At 38.7% G+C, this 21,119-nt stretch overlaps 1 protein-coding gene across 5 annotated transcripts in view; it reads right to left on the reverse strand.

Moving 5' to 3' along the window:
- The window catches only part of CUL2 (cullin 2), a 56,852-nt gene extending 36,588 nt beyond the window's left edge, over positions 1-20,264 (reverse strand). For 2 of the 5 annotated variants that reach the window (XM_054189770.1, XM_054189774.1), the window contains exons 1-5: positions 19,945-20,073; positions 16,771-16,909; positions 10,612-10,714; positions 8,611-8,705; positions 2,990-3,095 (exon numbers count right to left, since the gene is read on the reverse strand). In XM_054189770.1, the coding sequence (XP_054045745.1) occupies positions 2,990-3,095; positions 8,611-8,705; positions 10,612-10,714; positions 16,771-16,889 (423 nt within the window). In that variant the 5' untranslated portion in view covers positions 16,890-16,909; positions 19,945-20,073. Of the gene's footprint in view, positions 1-2,989; positions 3,096-8,610; positions 8,706-10,611; positions 10,715-16,770; positions 16,910-19,357; positions 19,555-19,944; positions 20,074-20,166 lie in introns of those variants that run through there. The other 3 variants (XM_054189772.1, XM_054189771.1, XM_054189773.1) reach the window with 3 other exon arrangements.
- Positions 20,265-21,119: the final 855 nt, after the last annotated feature.

The raw sequence follows: 21,119 nt of genomic DNA on the forward strand, positions 1-21,119 counted from the left end.
GAAGGCACATCTTAACCACCTTCTATCTCAGGGCTCCCCACAGAGTCACTGAAAGCTCAGAAGTTCGAAATTGGTGATAGGAGCTCACCTCAGAAAGGCTGTGTCCTTCACCATGCATTCATAATTTATGGACAGAAAAAAAAATAATGATCTCTTGCAAGCACTGGCAGACTACTTTCATCAACTGATCTCATCCTGTTTTTTTCCTAGTGCAAAATTACTGAATGTCTGGAATGCTTATCGAGATGATAAACTGTTTGAAGCCATGCCCATACACATCACATAGCACGTCCGGTCTCTTGTATGCACCTACTGTTACACACCGCAGAAGAACTAAGCAAGCATGTACTCGTTTCAAATTACTGAAAAGCTCAAAAAGTTTCATTAGCACACAAGAGTGACGCTGAGACAGAAACTGCAGTACATAGGAAGTACAGTTTTGCCTCTACAAATACTGGGCATTATTTCTGTAACTTCACCCTGAGACTGAAGAGAATTATATATAGAATAAGCACGTTTGCTCCCTCCATTCTTAAGTGATGAACAACTGAAATAAAGATTTTTGTCAAAGCCCCTAGTGCAATCCAAAGAATAAAAGATAGAATCCTAAACCGGAATAATCATAATGAAAGAGAAAGTGCTTTCAAAACGAAGACTTAATAAGCTTGGCAAGTGCCTTGTAGGTCAAGAGCATGAACTACTTTTATTTCTGGGACAATGAATTCACCAAAATCAGTGCTGCAATTTAATGCATTAAACTACTCGAGTGTAGGACTCAAGTCTCCATTCCTTTTCAGAGTAAAGGAGTAACTGCCATAAATGTAATCCTACATCAGTAATGAACTGAGATTAACTTTACTGCCTCAAGATCCAAAGTTTACCTCCCAATACTACAGATTAAAAATACAGTATTTGTTAAAGAGAAATGGAGGGAGTCTTGAGGAGTGAGACAATGAAAAACTCATTAGTAGATTTCCAGACATGATCATCCAAACACCTGAAACAAAAAACAAAGGCTGCCAGCTGTAGTTTAAGAATCTTGACCCTCCCCATAACCTGCCTAAATGATGAGCTATGGATGTTCCATCCTAGGAACCACTGCTGGGAAGCCTGAAGAAAAGTGTGCGTCATTGTCCTTCTGCCCCGCATATGATTCCATAAACATGAGGAAAACAGAATACTCTAAAAAAGCTGAATTATCAGGTCAGCTGTTTGTTCTTCTTTGGTAAACATATCATAGGGCAGAAAGCTATGGACAAAAGTTGCCACTACCATCCTTTGGGTGATACCTCAGAATGGAGTAGCACACTGTAACGGGGAAAATTCATTAATACATCAGCATCGCCCAGCCCCAAGAACAAGCCCTGACTATTCCCAGCCCCCAAAGCAGCTGAACTACCAGTCATTCACACAGACCTAAGGACTACCTCAACAATTGTGGGAACAGACTCGGGTAAGTCTCAAGTCTGCGGAAACGAGGAATAACGTTCATGCAATTTTGAAAATACCACAAACAGTACAGCAATATGTGCTTCCAAGCTCCGATAAGCCTTTACAAATGCCACTGATTGGCAAGCCTTCGAGACTTGCGCAGGTAGACAAGAGAAGAATTTCCTTTCCTGAATTGCCTTGACTTAAAGTTTATCATGTTTCTGGTGGGTTTTTTTTTCAGCCTATCCCCATCCTGTCAGAGGATTAGCAATTTCAACTGGCAGCACTCTCTTCATCAGCTGGGTAGCTGGGTCAGAAGCACAGAAGGTGCTTCTTCATGCATCACAATCTCTCCTTACTCTTCACTAAAGGCAGCAGAGATCTCTTACTTAAAACAATGAAATCAAAGAGCTAGAAGAGTAATCGCTGACAGGTCAAGCTCTAACACTAAGAAAAAAAAAAAAGTTTTCTCTAGCTTTCCAAACTGAAAGAGAAGAAATGTTCACTTGCCTCTTAGAGAAAAAGGCCAATGTAGAGAGGAAAGGAAAAAAAAAACCACAAAACACAATACACCACTACATAATGACAGAATAAAATGAATTCTCCAGCTAACAGTGTGTATACATACAGACACAAAGCAAACAGATACACAGACAAGCATTCAAAAGAAAAGTTTCTACTCAACTGTATTCAGGATTGTGGTTTTGTTCTGATTCAGACTGAAAAGGTGTTTCCAAAATCTTCTTAAAGACATACTGAAACACTTTTTTTTTTTAAATTTGAAAGATTTTTTTTTTCCTGTAAAATTGCCTTTTTATTTTACTTTCTTATATTTCACAGTAAGAGTAGCCATGAAGTAACAGAAACAATGTATACTTCACATCTGTACAGCGTGGTATCTCAGAATGTAGTCCTACTGCTGACAATTTTTTTTAGTCTTATAGGTAATTAAATATTATTCTCAGCCTCTGCAACTTACATTAGTAACTGTGTCAATACCCTGGTGCTTAACCCAAATTACTACTTTTTTTTTTTTTAAGTGATAAGCCCTCTCTACATGATACTTTCCTGCACAGAATGTCTACTTTTCTTTCAAAATTTCCATCCAAGTTGCTACGATAGAAGTACAAAACAGCTTGCATTAGAAAATAAGATGTTAGGAAGTCTAATCTCAAAAAAAAGTTGTTACACTTTGTGATATCAAGAAATTACCTAAAAGTAATTTTTCACGGGTTTCCAAAAACAAAAGTATTGCTTCTTCAAAATATTTTCTAGATAGTGGTGTCATTAAGATTTTTTTCAAGGTGGTGTCTATTATCATATTTTAAATTTAAGTTCCCCAATAGTTTTCATATTTGCTCCCCCCCAATCCTTTCACCATATATTTCTACATCAAAACTGTAATCTCATTTTACAAAGGGTTCAGCGCTTATGTCTCCTACTGTATTTAACTATTCATATCCTGTGACACAGAAAAGTCAAAATGTAAAAGGACAAAGCTCAATTTGTAACACTTCTGAATACCGTTGATATCCACTCCCACTTCCAGGATACCTACCTCTCCTATTTCCATCAATGGTTCATTCATATCCACCCCTCCGTAACCATACTGAAGATCAGCTTCAGTCAATTTGTTCTTCTTAATAAACTGTGTGTTGAGGTACCTATAGAAATAAAAATATTCTAATCAAAACAGGCAAAAGTTAAGTTGTTTTTTTCTTGTTTTAAGTTGTTCTTCCATATCACAAAAGATAACCTCTTTTAACCAATGCCATTGCTATCTGTAGGAAATTCTTAAAAATATAAATTACTTCAATTTAAAAGACCTTACACCATATTAAAACAGTACGGTGTTAGTAACTGAGATATCAAACAGTAGCCTGATATATCACCATCAGCATTTTCTTGGTGTGCAATATACTTGTGCAAGTATCCAACCTTTCAACACGCACAACCACATTACTCATACTCATGCAAAATAACTGCTAAATTCTAAGAAGTTCACTAGCATTAGAATGGCAGTAGTTTATTTATTTTTAGTGACAGAAAAGCAGTCCTAAGTATCAGGTATTTTTAAGTACAATGTATTTTCTTCTACCTGTACTGTTCATTACTTGGCATTTCTCAGACAGTGTCAATTTTTACAGGGCCCATTTTGTCAGTTATGATCCCTTACTCAGGTCGCAGTAACTAGCAAACAGCTGTATTACAAATACTAAAGATAAGAGAAGAATTTGCAGAAATTTTTTAATTAACAGTTATAAAGAAGATACGTTATAAATATTTTTTATTTTAGTATTTACTATTATATACATTGTTTTTATAAAGAACATAAAATGGTTTCTGCACAAGACCTGACAAAACATCCCTCTAAATTCTCAGTATTCCCTTAAAAGAAATGTAATAACATTTTTAAACTGAACCCTTCTCCTCCTCTTTCCCAGATAACTGGGAAAAGTATTTCTAATATATTTCATAACTACACTTATAATTTTTTTTATGTTAGTGCTTAAATAAGGTAACTAATTTTTAATTCTTTTTAAATTCCAATCCAGCTAGCAGTTTTGAGACACCCAGTTTCAGACTCTGAAGACAGTCAGGTTACTGAAACACTTTAAGAGATTCAGGCTTCAGAGACTGCACCAGATTCGTGACACTTTGGGCAGGAAGGCAAATGACAAGCAAAGAAGAAAAGGAGGAACACACTATGGAAACCTGTGAACTTGAAAGAATTTAGGACACCACAGAGTCCAAAGAGGGAAGACTTGTGATACTGCAGTGGTGACAAACTGGAATACAGCAGCCTAACCTACTTTCAGACTCCAGAGTCTTACAGAGTACTGTAAACTGATACCATCAATAACCATCATCCATTGTAAATGCAAGTCTGTGTAGAAGGCTACAGGCCTGCCATTTCATATAAAACTTGTACGGACATCCAGAATAGCTGGAACACAAGCCTTAAGCAGGCATGCTCCTTGATACTTCCCACCCTCCCCATGTGAGCAAAGCCAGCAGGTGCCATTCTGCTTTTTCCTGTTAAGCTTGCTAAAAAGGAAAGACCTACGTTCTCCTCATTCACACCCTCTTCCTTCCATCAGTACATGCCTTCTCAACAAACCCAGACTGGGCAACCGATGCATCTTACAAACAAGGTAGCCACAAGTAAATATTTAACCTAGATCAGGTACCCCTGCAAAAACCTACCTGATTCAAGCAAAAAGGGGGTGGGCAAGAAGCGGGTCGGCAGAACCACTCATGGCAAGAGCTTCACCACAATCTGCCTCAAAACCAAATTTGCCACATTTCCTCTCCCCTTTCCCTACTTTTACCATCAACTTCTAGAACCAAGCAAAAGCACAAGCAAACAACCGCAAAGGATGTGCAAACAGTATAATCTCAAATCTTTTTTTCTTTTGGAATTAATTTTTTTTTTTTTTTTTTTTTTTTTTTTTTTTTTTACGACCAGTTTTGAGTACCCAAATACAACAGATCTGGACAAATGGAAAAAGGTCCAGAGAAAGCTCACTGAAATATTTAGGGTGCAGAGCATGAGACATACATTAGACAAAGACAAACTCTTCTCAGAGGAGCACAGAGAAAAGACAAGAAGCAATGGGCAACAAGTTGCAGTATGACAAATTCCAAACAGACATACAGGAAATTGTTTTAGAATGAGAGTAATCAAGCACTAGAACAGGCTGCTCATAAAGGCGTCAAAATCTCTGTCCTTGAAGGAGCTCAGAATTTGACTCAACAAAACCTTAAGCAACTTGGTTTAACTTTGAAGTTAGCCCTAGTCTGAGCATAAGGATGACCTTCAGAGGTTTGTTCACACCTATTTGGTTTTTTTTAAATGCTCCAATGAAAACATGCAATGGTGACTTCAGAAGAGCTATACTAAAAGCAGCAGAACCACCGTGCTTTATATAAGCAGAATGCTTGAACATGTCTAGCAGCGTATACACACAAGCGCTCAGCACTGGAAATTTTCACAATCCACTATCTGTTCTGATTCACTCAAACACAGATGAAGTATTCACTGGTTTACAGATCTGTAAAATAGGGTTAAAGTAATCTACCACAATTTGAGCATTAGCTAATAAATGAAAGCCTTTTCACTACAACAAAGCACTGCAGATACTGAAATCTTACGAATCCAACACGCTTACCAAAATTATGAGACAACAAATATTTGATGTAGAAGTAAACCTCCCAGGGATACCAAATGCTAACATTATAGTCTAAAATGAAGGTAGTTCCTTCAGTGGAAGAAGTTTCAATAGAAAGATACCATTAATTTCAGTTTCAAGTGTTAATAGGACTTCTTGTTTGTTTAAATCTTCCCCACATTTACTAAGTTACATAATTAGTAAGCAAGATTAAAATCAGTAGCTGCTTAACACTTAAAAAATGAGAAGGGGACTAGAACTAATACCAGTCTGAACTGTGTTATAGGTTACTCAGAATACAAATTACTCCTATCATGACAAAACTGGCTGAAGTTTAATCTTGAAAGGGAAGGAAGATGTTTCACATAAAAGTACAAAAGGAAAAAGAACTAAGATTAGGCTAAAGAACTAAGAATTACTATACGTTAATATACTGGTATTATTACAGGTGTTTAAAATAAAAGACAAAAACAAACAAAGCAAAAGCTGAACTATGTGTGTTTATTTTTCAGGATTTTATTATGAGCAGATTTTAAAACTTCAGTTGTTTGGGTTGTGTTTTTTTTTTTTTTAAATAATCATTTAAGTTAATTTAAGTTTGCTGGATAAGAAAACTCTCCAGTTACCCGAAATAAAGGTACACAAAACAGATTTTTCACAAGTAGGATTACCTACAAAAACAATTACAGCACCAAGGCACTGATAAGCCCCAATGTTCAGCATTGTTTTTATCTATTATGTTTATCATCAGAACTAAAATAAACAACTGAAGAAGTTTGTTTAACACCAGGTATTCCTTATGCCATCAGTTTTAGAACCTTGGTTTAACCAAGCACATAGACGATTTTAGTTTTCAAACTGAATGCAAGTTTGTTTTTCTAGTAAAATGCACCTGGGGGCTGGGTGAAAAAAAAAAATCAAACCAAAACCAATAACATAGAAAGAAATCATTTGACTGCGTTGCCAGTCACATGATGTGTCTCATGTTTTATAAATTTCGCTCAGAAGTATAGCATCCACATTTTAGTAGTATGTCAAATATTACCTATCAGGGTAGAAGGATTAAGAAGCAGAGACACGAGTCTACTTAAGTTTGAGGAACCTATTTAAAAATAACATTAAGATCACTAGCTGTAAAGATTAATCAGTTTTCATTGTTGGAAGAATTACACAAGTTAGATCCTGGGATACAACAGAGTCAACTAAATTATGGTACTTTTTTGAGAGCAGGTGTGCAAGTAAGAAAAGAACTCCAATAGCTTTATAAAAAACAGAATACCTTCTTATGGTCTTCAGAAGTACTTTCACACAAAAAATTCTCTCAAAAAACCCCAAAAAAGTGCCATAACATGTAATGAAGTGTTTCTAATGCATGAAAGTCATTATGACTACTAATCAAGCACTGCGTTATTTCTTGCCTTCATGTGAGAGGGTCTTTTAGTTCCCATTACAATGTACATTTTTTTTATTGAAGTCATACCCTTTAGAGACTTTTAAAAGATAGTATATGACAAAACTCAGAATTCCAACACAAAGAAAGAAGATATAACTTTGTGGTAAAATTACTTCCAACAAGATACCTAAAAAGTACATTTTCTGGACGAAAACACCGTATGCAAAGCAGGAAGAAGAGTTAGAATGGGCAGAGCTGGCACAAAATAACTTCAGAGTTTAAGAACTCAGCTTCACTGATATATGAATACCACTCTACTGAGCTTATATATATTTACAGGTTGGTTCAAGTGCATAACAACTGTTGGGGGAAAAAATGCCTAAGCTTGTTTGAAAATAAGACAAAAAATCAGGTTCACACTGCTGGAGAAGTACTTTAATTTGTTGGTTTATGACCAGAAGCACTCAAGCGTTCAGAAAATCTGTTACACAAAGCAGAATCAGTGAGATTCATACCCATTAAATAGGATTCCCCCACCCACAGTCCCGTATCAACTCTCCAGTTAAGTCAGTGAGACATTATGGAACTAAAATTTGCAAGGCCAGGATGGATTCCACCACATTTGTTCCCAGTCTGCTAGCAATAATTTAATGGGTTCTACTACAAGATCACACAAACATCTCTTAATGTAATAGTAAAGGTCGTGAAATCCTTTGTAAATCCTCACATTATACCATCAAATAAGTACAGTATTAACAGTGCCCCATAAATTATATTTACCTGCTGGGTATCACATGCATAATGGACGTGTTGAACCTACAGTCAGTATGGAATTAAAATCCAAATCCTAGTAAATCCAAAGTCACCTCAATATAGCTATAATTCTAGCAACTCATGAATGAGTGAGTTTTATATGCTTAAGCTATAACTAGTAGCAACAAAACACACTCACAATTCAGGAAACAGTAGAAGTACAAAAATAACAGGGGTTAGTTGTGTTTTTATTTATAGACTTGGCTGTAATCTACTAAAGAAAAAAACAAAACTGTAAAATTGACTGCCTGTATACAGTCTATTAGTTTCTGAAATTCTCAGAAAACAAGGGGAAGTTTTCACTCCTCCTCCAATCACTGCAGTTCAAACATTCACCTGAAAAGAAATGAGCCAGAGAGCACATAGCCTTGTCTGAAAGCCTCTTCTAGAAGGGAGAGCTCTGTTTTTGCCAAGGTATGTGGCTAAGCTTTGGAACAAACCATGCTGCTTCAACTGGACACCAGTACAATGCCATCCTTGTAGAAAAACACCTAGGATTATGAGCTACTTCACTGCAGGGTTGACTAGCACCAACATACTTGGCACCGCAACATCAGAATCAGAGGTAGAATACATTAGTAATGAATGAACAGTAGGAATCATCTTAGATAATTACTTCAGTGGTAAGGAGCAATGCACAGAAAACTTGTTGGAGCATTATTCTGCTACCATAACTATACTCTCTCCAAAACTGATCTGGGGCATACTCAGCTATTGCTCTCTTTAAACAACATTCTTAGACTTAAGCGACAGATCACTGTAAACATTTCAAAAGTTTAACTACTAATTTGCAAAGCTTACCTGTATAAACAGTCCATATAGTCTGCCCCTTTGCTATACTCTTCCCAGTATCTGTGATACATAACCAGTACTTGTTCTTCAGCTTCCAGAACTCTCTGTGAAGGAAGACATGCACCCCCGCTAAAATTAGTATGAAAATAGCATACATACATAGGAAGTTATAACAGGATTATCATTTTGGAATAAACACCACAGATTCAAAATTAAGACTACATCTAAGCTTTTACTGGTGTAAAAATAACTTTGTTCTTTTTAAATACAAAAAACCCCAACTTCAGGTGTTGTGGCTGGCTTGCCAAAACTTTGTAGTATGAAGATTTGTTAGTTTTCTGGTCATTGCAACAATCTCTGTAACATATTATTTTCTATTTGCCTTAGCAGAAGTACTTGCTTGAATAAGCACGGTTCATATTCTCACTTCATACTGGTGGGAGAACTCGCATAACTATTCCCTCACTGACACAAATCAATTTTAAATTCATGCAGCCACACGCACAGTGGAGGAGTTGCCTAACTAAAACCACTTAAAATCAGTATGCCTTACTGGTTACACAAGCCCTTATACTTACCAAGAATCCTGGAATAAAACAAGTTTAATGATGTGCAAATACATGCAAACTTAAACACGTCTTAAGTTCTGTAAATCTAGGCCCAAATCTTTTGCAGTTTAGGAGAATTATCTAAGTTGCTGATGTACTGAACTTCTCAAAATACATTAATACTTCAAAGGAATAAGTTCAACAATTTAAACAAATTAGTATGATTTATGAAGGAGGATGAGATCCTAGGAAGTCAGCTATAATTCTCTCTAGAGTACGTAATTTTAAATTCTGGCTCAAGCTGCAAAGAAGCCTATGCAAAAATAATGTAAAAGAGGAAAGCTAACAGCCAAAACAGAATCGAAAGTGCTTTCCTTTGTAGTATGAATTTTACGAAAGTTTTCCAACGTTATTTCAAAGACAAGTGGTGGATAGCCAATTTAAAAAATGCATTTATGCTTTCCACTACTTCCCACAGCTTCTCCTGTGCTGGCACTTGCCTGATGATGCTAAGTGAGCTCATCCAGCTCACTAAATAAACGAGGAAGAATTTTTATGGCTGTTATTTGCCAGTTTAATGAACTGATTTAGTCTACCAAGGCATCAGAGGTATTCTCTCTGCAACCAGTGGAACTACCTATTAAGATACCCAGTCCATCTTGTCAAATACACAGATACCCTAAGCTCAAAAAATAGCATCAAGCCATTTAGCAGTACTATCCAGAACTTGCAGTTCTTCATTCCCTATACAGACACCAAAGACAGGCAGGCACCTTATTTAAATCTACTTCTCTTTTTACTGACATACAAGGAGACACTGTTCATCAATCCTATAAATTCAAAATGATGAATCAAGATTCTATTGAAATCGGCTGTCCCAGCTGGTGAGACAAAAGTTAATTCACAGCTATATAGGTATACGAGTACTGTTATTTGTCATAATAAATAATTTGTCATCACTTCCTCCCCTCCCAAGCATTTTTGTTATTTTATTTCCCACATATTTCAGAAGTTTTCTTTAGTATATACAATCAGTTTCCAAGACAACAGAGTAGATACTTTTACACTGTAACATAAGGCTAATGACAAACTGTATTACATTTGGAAAATGAAGACATTTCTGTAACTTGTTTTATTATAAGCATTCAACAGAAAAGAAAGAACTTACTTTTCAAGCCAATTAATATTTTAGATAAACCTTAATTGTTGGCTTAAAAAGAAAGCTCCTTCTTTTGTGCTGCATATAGGCAGATATCTATATATCTGTCTACATTGTTTTGTGTGATGTGCGTTATGTGTATCGGATATATAGATATAAGTTCTGCCTCTAGAACTCTGTCGTCTGTGATTTAGTCTCATAAAATCTGCATACTTTCATATATACAAAATAAATAAAACCCCTCCCTAAAGTCAAAAAAGAACAAACAATACATATATGTACATCAGTAACTGCATAGGTTACCTTGTGCAAATGGCGTACATGATTTTCCAAAAAAATTTTAGTCTCAGTATAAAGTCTCTCTCCAAGAGGTTCAGGATAGGCCACACACAAAGCATAAATGTCTCTGGGCTCAGAGTCAAGGTTTGTACCGGCTTAAAGTGTAAAAACTTATCAATAAAATTTAAGATTTACAGAACCTTTTTTTCCCTCACACACACAAAAGATAAAATGGATCATTTTCTGAAATTAGTATAAGTCCTGATTTGTGAAGAATCTAAGTTTTAAGCATGACTAATAAATTTTAGGTAGTGGAAGGTGAGAGCATGTTAGAGCTAAGATCCCAGAACTTCTGGTAGCCCCACATTGACACAGCTTCTAACACTTATTTGCCACCTATGAATAATATATGATTGTCTCAAAGTGAAAAAGCAGCTTTCATCCAAAATTCTTCCTCTGTATCTGCAGCCAATGTGAAACTGAGTTTCTTTTCAGATAACGGAAAGAAACACTAATTAGGTTAAGAACATGATTAGCCAAGTATGGAGCAGAGCAAACATGAAGTGAAGCTGACTTCAAGATTTCCTCCCCCAAACCAGTCCTTGCATATTCCCCCCCAACTACACAGGTAAAACAATTTTGTGGGACACTGGAAATTAAGTCATCACAATGGTGGTGTGGATGCAAAAACTTTATTCTATTTTTAACCATTATTATCACTTTAGTAATTGTGTTTAGATCACAGCCACACAAAGCAGTTATACTCACTCACTTAAATGGGCAGCAACAAACAGTTAAACCCCTTAAGGTCGTTTGTCCCTGAAGTATCCCGCAAAGCAACACCTTTGGTTTGTAAGGTTTATATCAAGTTTTTAAAGAGACACTTTGTCTTTTTAAAAACTTTGTCAGGAACAGAATTTATGATTAAGAACTTTGCTTTCAGAGAAGTCAAGCAAGGATTAAGTGAAGCTTCAGGTAAACAACTGTGGGAAATAAACTAGTTCTGCAAAAACTATTTAAAACATCATGCCTATCTACTAAGTCAAGGCACTTTATAAAGCCAGCCATGCTAAAAAATAATGACTTAGTATAGATTACTTTTCAAGGGAAGCTCTTTAATAAAGGGAAGATGAGATCTGCTTTCCCCTAGTTTACCTCAAGAAGCACATGCCTGCATAAAAGAAGGTAGAAGACATAAGGACAGTTGACAAGTCACCTGCTTAGTCTATAGTCAAGCTTTCACCACACAATTTTTCCCAAAAGCATGTTTCGTTTTTTATATTGATGCTACTCAAAACAGAGAGGGCACTGATGTAGGATAACTAAATGGAAAAGTGCCTTTATTTGGCAACTAGAATCTCAGAAAGCCTAATCAGAGTCTAATCTTGAGTACAGTTATTTCATCCATACAGATCATCTTTACCAGAATTCTCCTCAGAATGTCAAGAGCATTAAATGTAAACCCCAACAAACAAAACAGGCAATATTCACTGCTTTGTAACACCAGCTAGAGTTACATTACACCAACTAATAAAATTATGACCAATGAAATACAAAAAAAAATTATTAAATTAGTAGCAAAGAATGAAAAGTTTTCTTAAACAGATTGTAAAGAACAATTGGTGCTTTTGGGTTTTTTTTGTTTGTTTACTTTTTGTTTGCGGGGGGCGGGTGGGTGGGGTGGGGGTGGTGGCAGCATCCTCAATATCATTCAAATCGCAAGCATCTTCACTATGCAAATATATTTCTGTGATAGTCAATTCCAGAATTAGAAACCTTGGTAAGGTACTCAGAAGGACAGGGGACACAAGTTAGAGGAAATAGGCACTCTTCACCACTACAGCACAAGAAAATAATAATGGCAGCTTATCTGACAAAAGCAGCAAACAATTATCTCTGAATTTATCTAGCTTCTGTACCCTCAGCTTCAGTTAAGAGTCCAGATGACGTGACTGTTGTAAACAAGTTTCTTAGTTGTAATAAACCTATTTAAGAACAAAACCGGTATCTGTGCCCCTTCATGAAGATGCACATCCTCCAAACTTGCCTTTCCTTATTCTAGAGAACAGTCAAATTTTCTTGCAAATGAAGAAAGCTGAATCTAGTCTTCTGTCTTGACATATAACACTCAGTTTGCATACCTGCTGAAATTAAACTAAGAGCTTAATCACAGAAGTACCTCCACAGGCACCTCACAGGTTTTCCTATATTAACGAAATGATAAAAATCAACACTAAATTCTACTTGTTTGATACCCATGTTTCTCTGTATTTCTAAAAAAAGAGCTACCATGAGTCTCAAAAACACGTAACAGGGCAGCTTTGCTACAGAAAGTTCACATTCTTGCTCAATTTGTACTAGTTTATTCATCTAACTATATCTTTCAGTCCAGAATTCAAATTGAAGTGTAGCATTCAAAATATTGTGAATCTCTTAAAAAAAAGAAAAAAAACAACAAACAAAAACCCAAACAAACAAAGCCTTTCAGGGGAGATGAATCATTAATCATCACTGGTATTTTACTCCATAAACGCAAAGCACATTTCTTCTGTGCTGCTGTCCCTTAGAAGATCAGGAAGAAGCCTTTACTATTCAATAATTTATTTTTAATGGTGAAAGCTATCTGTCCTTCCAGTTCAGCACAGTTTTGCAGGGTAAGAAAGTTCAAAGGAAGCTGAAGGCAAATTGCTGCTTAGGGGCCCTTCACTCTGTGTTGAGAACAAGAACATCAAAAGTCTTGTGTGATTTAAGTGCTCCAGTAGTTGCTATTTGAGGGGCATTACCCAGCAATGGGAAGCCAAAGCAATTCTAAAATAAGGAAAAAAAAAAAATTACCATCAATAAGAAAATACTGTATCCAAGGCCACAAAAGCTCACAAATATTGCCCTCAGGGTTAGAAAAGCATCTAGTTAAGACCATATATTAATGGAAGGTTTTGAATAAGTTTTCTCTAGAAGACTAACGTAGAGCTTTTGGAAAATTTCTGTCACGGCTGGTCTTCCTCTACACCAGACTCAAAATTCATACAGTACTTGAGGAGTCACAGTCATAAGAATCATGATCATATGACCTTTATTTACTCTTCCTTCTCTTTGGGATGGTTCTTATATTAAAGATACATGTTTGTAAGTTTCTGGTTCCATCATAGGATCTGTGTAAAAAAGGGATCAGAGGAGGGAGAACAAACATGCAGAAAAACAGAAGAAAAACAGATGTCCATGTTGCATACTTTTGAAATAATCCTATTTGCAGTATGTCTAATTCCTCCCCGGGTATTGCTCATCCTATTTATTTGGCTGGTGTAAAACCCAAGACAACAGGAAGATCCTGATGTTCTAACCATTCAAAAAAGTTCTACTGCTAAAAGGTAGTTATCAAAGTACAGAGGAACTACCACTCTCTAATCAAGCTTGATCACGCGTTTTAACTTAAAGAGCACTCGCCAGCCTACTGAAGAGTTAGAAGCAAAGTCTTGAAAGTTATACAAAGCATTCATAACAACCAAATTATTGTAAATAACATCTCAAATAGAGAGATATAACTGTCACTCATTTACCAGACAATGAAACAACTTCAGAAACACTTCTTTCTGCAGAGAACCTTAAAGGAAACCTGAAGGTCAAAGGTGGCTCAAGATGACTCACAGTTTAAATAAAGTGACATATGGTCTTTCAAGTGATCTTTTCCAGAAGATTTTAACTCTTATACAGTTGTGGTTCTGAGCCCATTGCCATTCTAGCATTTCAAGTTTGAGATATAAGCTATATTTAAAGAATAAGCTATGTTTAACAATAAAATTACCATGAGAGTTACAAAGAATTACTATATTCAAGACAAACAAGCTCTGAGGAAGTAGTGAGGCAAAAAATAGTTCTAGAAGTGGAATATGCACAGTACAAACCTCTCAACCCTAAAATACTATTAGTCTGCATGCACCATTTGATATCAGCTGTCTCAAGCAGCACAAGAGAAAACAAACACTTCTTAGAATACACTGCGGCAGATTGAAGTCATGATTCTTTGCTGTATCTTATCCTTTGTTTCCATATCATTGTTTCGACTAATCAAATCATTTGTCACCTTTTTATTGTACTTATTAAGCAGCAAGAAAAATAGTTAATATGACGTTTCCTTTAAAATCCCTGCAGATGTTTAGAAACAGATTACTCCAATTAAACTGAATTTAACAGAGAATGAAAAGCTAACAAAGAACAAGACGTATTTTTTAAATGCAACATCTTCCTAAAATGTATCATTAAATTAGTTTTCTTTATATATTTAAAACCTGTAAAAAGCTTACATACCAGATGTACAGAACTACCAGTTTCACCAAGTTGTCGAATACTCAGTGAGCGGTTTGTGTTAAAACACAGAGTTCGGTTAAAGGTAGCAGAAGTACTAAACAATCAACATTTATGCTGGAAGTTACAAGTCACACAACCTCCTCAGGCCATTCAGCCATACAGAATAAGCCAAAAGGCTCTTGCCTGTGCCAAATTAGGCACTAATAGCGCCACATTCCAAGGAATGTAATTAAGAGATGATAGTAAGTAAGGTCTTAAGAATTACATGCCAAAAGATTCTTCCAAGACTGCTTCCAGAGCCTGCTATTCATAAGTGTTCCCTTTCTGATGTTCAATCAACTGGAGTAAATCCCAAAAGAGGATCAACAGCAGACTTGCGTACAAGGCCACCACATAAGGAGTTCTAAGTGAAACAGTGTGATGAGAAGAATCAATACAAGTTCTCACTCAGTTATTATTTTAGATTTAAATCTGTTTTAGGTGCCTTTGTTTAAACGTTTAGAGCTCTAAGCTACAGAAGTAATCACTTGTTGAAGACTGAAACATGCAATTCTCAAAAGCTGCTTAGAAAGAATGACTATAGCACAATTTGTCAGCACATAAGTGCACAACTGATTAATTCAAAAAGTCTGTAAGTTTTGGAGTCATTTGAACTTGACTCCAAGACAAAGTGAAGAGTCATGCTCCCAGAAATTAATTACAAAGTTTTAGAATTAAAGAACTCCTTAAAGATTATTGTACCATATTGCAGAAAAAGGCTCCACAAGCAGTATGAGCAACTGTATTTTTCTTTTATGTATTTATACACATGCACGTATTCAAAACACTGGCACATGAGAAAGTGATTCTGAGAAATTGTAACACATTCAGAAAGAGACTTTAGAGTCTAGCTCCTGCACACAGAATAAGCTTATGCTATAAAAAAAAAAAAAAAAATCTATGTGTAAGAATCTTACCAGGAGCTTCTTTTTCCACTCAGAAGAATTAACAAATCAATAAATAAGTCTAAGCGATTCTTCTCCCCTATAATTAAACCAAACTCAGTCAAATTGCTGTGGAACAGCTGCAAAGCCTCCTAAAATTCTCTAATTATTCACCACACTGTAATGGCTAACGAATACATAGACACAGGGCACAGGGTTAGAATAGTTACACTTCTTTTAAAAGAAGTTCACTGAAACTTAAATCTGTAAAAAAATTACCATTCCATTTTACATGTAGAACAGCAAACCTTTCACTACAACAATATATGTACAGCTGGGACTTGAACAGCAGGACCACAGGTCACAGTTAGAGGAGTAATTATTTTTAAACATAGCTTAACTGTCAGGAATAGAGAGTCAATAACAGTGGAGGGAATGGAGGAAGGCTTTTTTATACACCCTTGCCATAGAAATGTCTATTACGGTAGTCATCAGTACACTTAGAAGTGTAAAGAAGAGGGAGACATCTCTAAACAGAACAATCTCACCACACCCTGGGCCCCCAAATTTAAAGACATGTATTCTCTGTCTTAGGTGCTTCCCCTGCTACACACACTTGGGCATACAGGAAAAACTCATTATCAGGACAGGGGAAATTCAGTGCCTGTACTTTTGTGAACGGCTGTATCATAAGCTAAGTATTAGAGCTACTAAAAGTGAGTAAAACTCAATCCGGCTTACTTTTTATTACTGTGGTGATTTTCACACAGAACACTTCCCAAATACACAGAATTCCCCAGAATTCCCCATCCCTTTCAACATATCCATTGACCCACAGGCTTAATAACAGCTACAACCTTACCACAAGTTTCAGATCGAGACCACTGAAATTGTTCTATAACGCAAGCCTACTCTGTGCTAAGCGCATTAAGTCAGATTTTCACTTAAAGGATACGAGAAGCGATCATTCCACGTTGCTCTTTCAACATAATCCAACATAACAACAGCTTTAATTGTTGTTAGAAGTTTGTTCCATGTTTCATCAAAGTCAACTACTCGTGGTTTCAAGGACATTGTGGGGCTTTAGTGTTAATCTGTAGAAGAATTAAACATGTCAGACAACATTGCACAATCATAAAAAAAAATACATTTCCTTTGAATTTTTCAATTTAAACTTTGTACACTGTTGCACCACCATGATACAACACCACAAAGAACACCCACCCTTGCTTCCCCACCCTCCAAAATCAAGCTCACAAGTCCTTATTTTTAACATTATGGAATGGAACATCAATGTTGCATGAATAGCCGATAACATAACACCAATTAATTTAACAACATCGTGCTTCGTAAAGTTCATCACCTTACCAAGCCACCCATTTAACAGTGCCAAATGAAGAAAACAACTTTCCTGTAAATTTTTGTTTGTTCACTTTTAGGCAAAGATTGTTTCAGCTGTATCCGAGAGAATTTTGGGCAGGAATACACTGAATGTATTACCAGAGTATTTGAAATTACTACTGTCAGTTTGTAGCCTGCGTTCACCTCAAGCTTTCATGAGACATTTTTGGTGTTGTATTTAAAAAGCCACAAAACCCGAAAGCTTTGATCAGGATGACAAAGAGAAAACGCATCTAAACACAGAGCATTATGCAGAGCTTGTGCAGCTTATTGCATGGTGCAGCAGGACAAACAGTGAATTCTTTCAAATAAGACACGGCTTGAAAGTACGGAAGCTGTGTTAATAATTTCCTATCAAAAATACCGGAAGGCATTTATCGAACAAAAAACATTAAATTACTGAAATAAACCCAGGAAAAAAGTAAGGTAATTTAAAAAAAAAAGAGGTCCCGAGAGACACAACTGTGATGGCCTCTTCTTTGTTTCTATTTGTCTCTGTCCTGTGCACCTAATCTAGAAAGGACCTGATGTGTGACATTCCATGCACAAAGCAAGTCTAGTTCTTGCTCAGGAACATGACATTGTAAGACTAAAACAAAAAGTGGAAAGAATACTCCTATTTTCATTTTAAATAGATTGGCAAGTAACTGTTAACTTGTCTCCCCAAATTTTCAAGATCACAAGGGAAAAAAGAAACTAGTAAAAACCAGACTTTTAGCACAAGAGGGACACCTCTATAACAGTGGGAAAAAAAAAATCAAACGTCATGCTAAATAAAATATTTAGCAACCAGTGTACTACCTTAACCGCTACCAGCTCTTAATTTTTCTCAGGCAGATTAGCTCTCTCAAACTGCAGGATATACAGCTTCTCAGTTTAAGGGGAAAAAAAAAAAAAAAAACCCACACCCAAAAAAACCCCAAACCCAAAAAACAACCAGATGCAACTTTTACACTCTATGCATGCTAAATGTCACCCTGACTAACTAACCAAACTCCTTAACTGCTAATTCAGGAACCGCAGAGTGTTGTTCTCCTCTACCTGCAACATAACAGCTTCCGTTTAAAATGTAACCAATGTATTACCCAACCCACATGTGCTTTGATTTCATAAAGAAACTGAGTAGCAGCTAAGCAATATCGAGGAAGTGGTATTATCCTAGGTTTTATTAACAGGAAACTTTTTTAAGAAGAACTAAAAGCTCAGTAAATTGTGCATAAATATTTTCAGTTCAGAAGAAACATTTAAGTTGTTATATTTGCAACATGGCTATTACCACTTTTGGAAATTAAAAAAAAAAATCTTCAATCCATGTATGTTTGTTGTAGCTTAGCACAGAGAAAAATCAGTGACAACCGACAAAAAAGAAACATATATCCATCAAAGAAAGTAAGGTGAAAAACACAAACTGATGTATGTTTCAGAGAAACACGAACGGCAATAGAAGTAAACAGCAGTAGAGCTCACTTTCAGGAAAACAAAAAACAGTAGTCTTCTAAAAGCTCTAATATTATTCTTCTTCTGGAAAACCCAAGAGCATTTTCAGCTGACCCCAAGAGAAAATAATCATGGTCCACAAGCATTTTAACAATGCTAAGAAGTTCTTGTGGTAGTGAAGTCATACCTAGCATTACGTTATAGGTTGCTCTCTCTGAAGCACACTTGCTATCTCCAAGGTAAAAGAACAATTCCCTTCACAAATAAACAAAACTGAGGAGAGGGAGGAAAGGTGAAGAAAACATCCTCCCCGCAATACATCCCACAGAATCATTAATGCTGTGTTTATTATCACCAGCACCTAATAATATGTATGGCAATGTGCATCCACGTACTTACAAAGGTATTGCAGGATTAAATAGCTTAAGACAGGGCTGACTGTTACTTGACATTCTCTTACAGCTTTCACATCGATATGAATTTATACTTGCTTTGCACACACATTAACAAATACAGTATAACTTTTTCCTGTAAGATGCTAGGGTTTGGGGGTTTGCTGTGCTTCAGCGTCTGCTGTGCGCAAGCTCACCAGCTTAGAGAACTAAATATCTCGGACCGATACAAGTAACTTCCGTGGTAAAAATTATAGCACAGCACAATATCTACCCTAGGGTTTATGCTACTCAGGGGGTGGGAAACCATACCTGTTTGACAAACCCTAAGGTAAGCAGATATTGTTGAAATGTATTTACACACGAGGATAACGAAAGGGTGTTGCTTCCATCACCTCATTCTTTAAAACACACCGCCGTCACACTCAGTATATTTGTTCGCACAAATAAACGTAGTTTTTTTGGCCAGCGTCAAAACATTTCCCCAAGTTTCCAACCTGTTTAACCCCCTCAAGAAATAACACAAGCTAATAGGTGGGTGAACAGCCAAGGGCAGGAATACCCGCCTCAACCGCGTACACAGCCTTCCCTCCCCCCCACCCCCAAAAAAAAACCCAAAAAAACAAGAGCGAAACCGGGCGGAGGCGAGGCGAAGAGATGACCGGGCCCCGCCAGAGAACCCGCACCGCACCCTCCCCACAGGCAAGGGCAGGACGCGGGGCAGCAGTCGGGGCCGGGCCGGGTGCGTGTGGGGGCGCTGAGGCCCTGCCTCCCGCCCGGGCCCGGGCGGGAGGCAGGGCCTCAGCGCCCCCACACGCACCCGGCCCGGCCGCCCACAGGACGGTGACCGCCGGACTCCCTCCCCTCATCCCGGCGGCTCCCCCGGTGAGGGCGGTTACCTGGCGACAAGGAGGCCTGAGTCAGCGACGCCCACCCGCCGGCCTCCCTCGCTCCTCGCCCTGCGGCCGCGGTCCCTGCCCCGCTCCCCTCCTCACAGCGCTGCCATTACCCGAGCCGCCCGCGCCCCGCCCCTCAGCCCGGCGCCGCCACTGACGCCGGCGGGGCGCGGCGGCAGCCGCTCCCACCGCCACCTCCCCCGACCCTCCGCACCGCTCCCTCACCGCACCGCTCCCTCACTCCGCCGCCACTGGGCTCGCCCCGCCGGCGACAGAATGGGCGGCGGCCCACGGGTCCCGGCGCACCGTCACTTTTCTGACCCCCCCCCCCCCCGCCTGAGAACCGGGGCTTGGTACAGCCCGCTCTACGGCAAGCGCGGGCGGCCTCAATTACCCCGCAGAGCGTCGGCGCGGGGTCGCACGGCGCATGCGGCGTCGGGCACACTGCGCACGCGTTGCGCCTCCATTGGTGACCATTCCCTCGTCCGCGCATGTGCGGCACGCTCCGGCTGGAAGCGGTAGGGGCTGGTCACCGCCCGGCTCGAAATGGAGTTGTGGCGGGCCGGCGGGCGGGACAGATAAGTACAAGCCGCTGCTCCAACGCCCTGTGCCGGGGTGTCTCGGTGCCCAGGGCTTCGTGTGAGGAGATTCCCGTGTGCCCAGACGGTGGAGGTGTCCCCGTCCCGCTGCGGAGGGAGCAGGCGGCTGCCGAGCTCACAGTGAGGACTCCCGGCCGCGGGTAAACTGCTGCCGGCACCTGCTGGGGAGAAAGAGGCGCCGTGCAGCGGCAGGGCCCGCGCCCCGGCCTTGTCCGCCCGCCTGTGGCTGCTGTCTCCGCAGGGCGCCTGCCGCCAGCCTTGGCGTCTCCTTGGCGGAAAACGGCAACAAAAAGTTCTTAAGTCGAAATAACCGAGTAAACCCACTGTGGAGACAAAGTAGTTTAAAGCCTCTGCACGGGTATTTCCCGTGCGGGAGATGGCCTGTGCCTGATGGGAGGAGTCAGGGCTAAACGGCCAGCTGCTGCTCGGAGGGACCCGCGGCTCCCGCTCCTCTCGCTTCTTGCCCGCAGTGACTGAAGTCTGCTTCTTTCCATTTTGCAGGAAAACGTGGGCCTGTTTCTTGAGGTATGTCCCAGAGGCAAAACCAGCACGTGGTTTAAAGCTGTCTCCGGTTTTCAT

This window comes from Rissa tridactyla, chromosome 2, assembly GCF_028500815.1.
Source record: "Rissa tridactyla isolate bRisTri1 chromosome 2, bRisTri1.patW.cur.20221130, whole genome shotgun sequence".
NCBI classification, from domain to species: domain Eukaryota; kingdom Metazoa; phylum Chordata; class Aves; order Charadriiformes; family Laridae; genus Rissa; species Rissa tridactyla.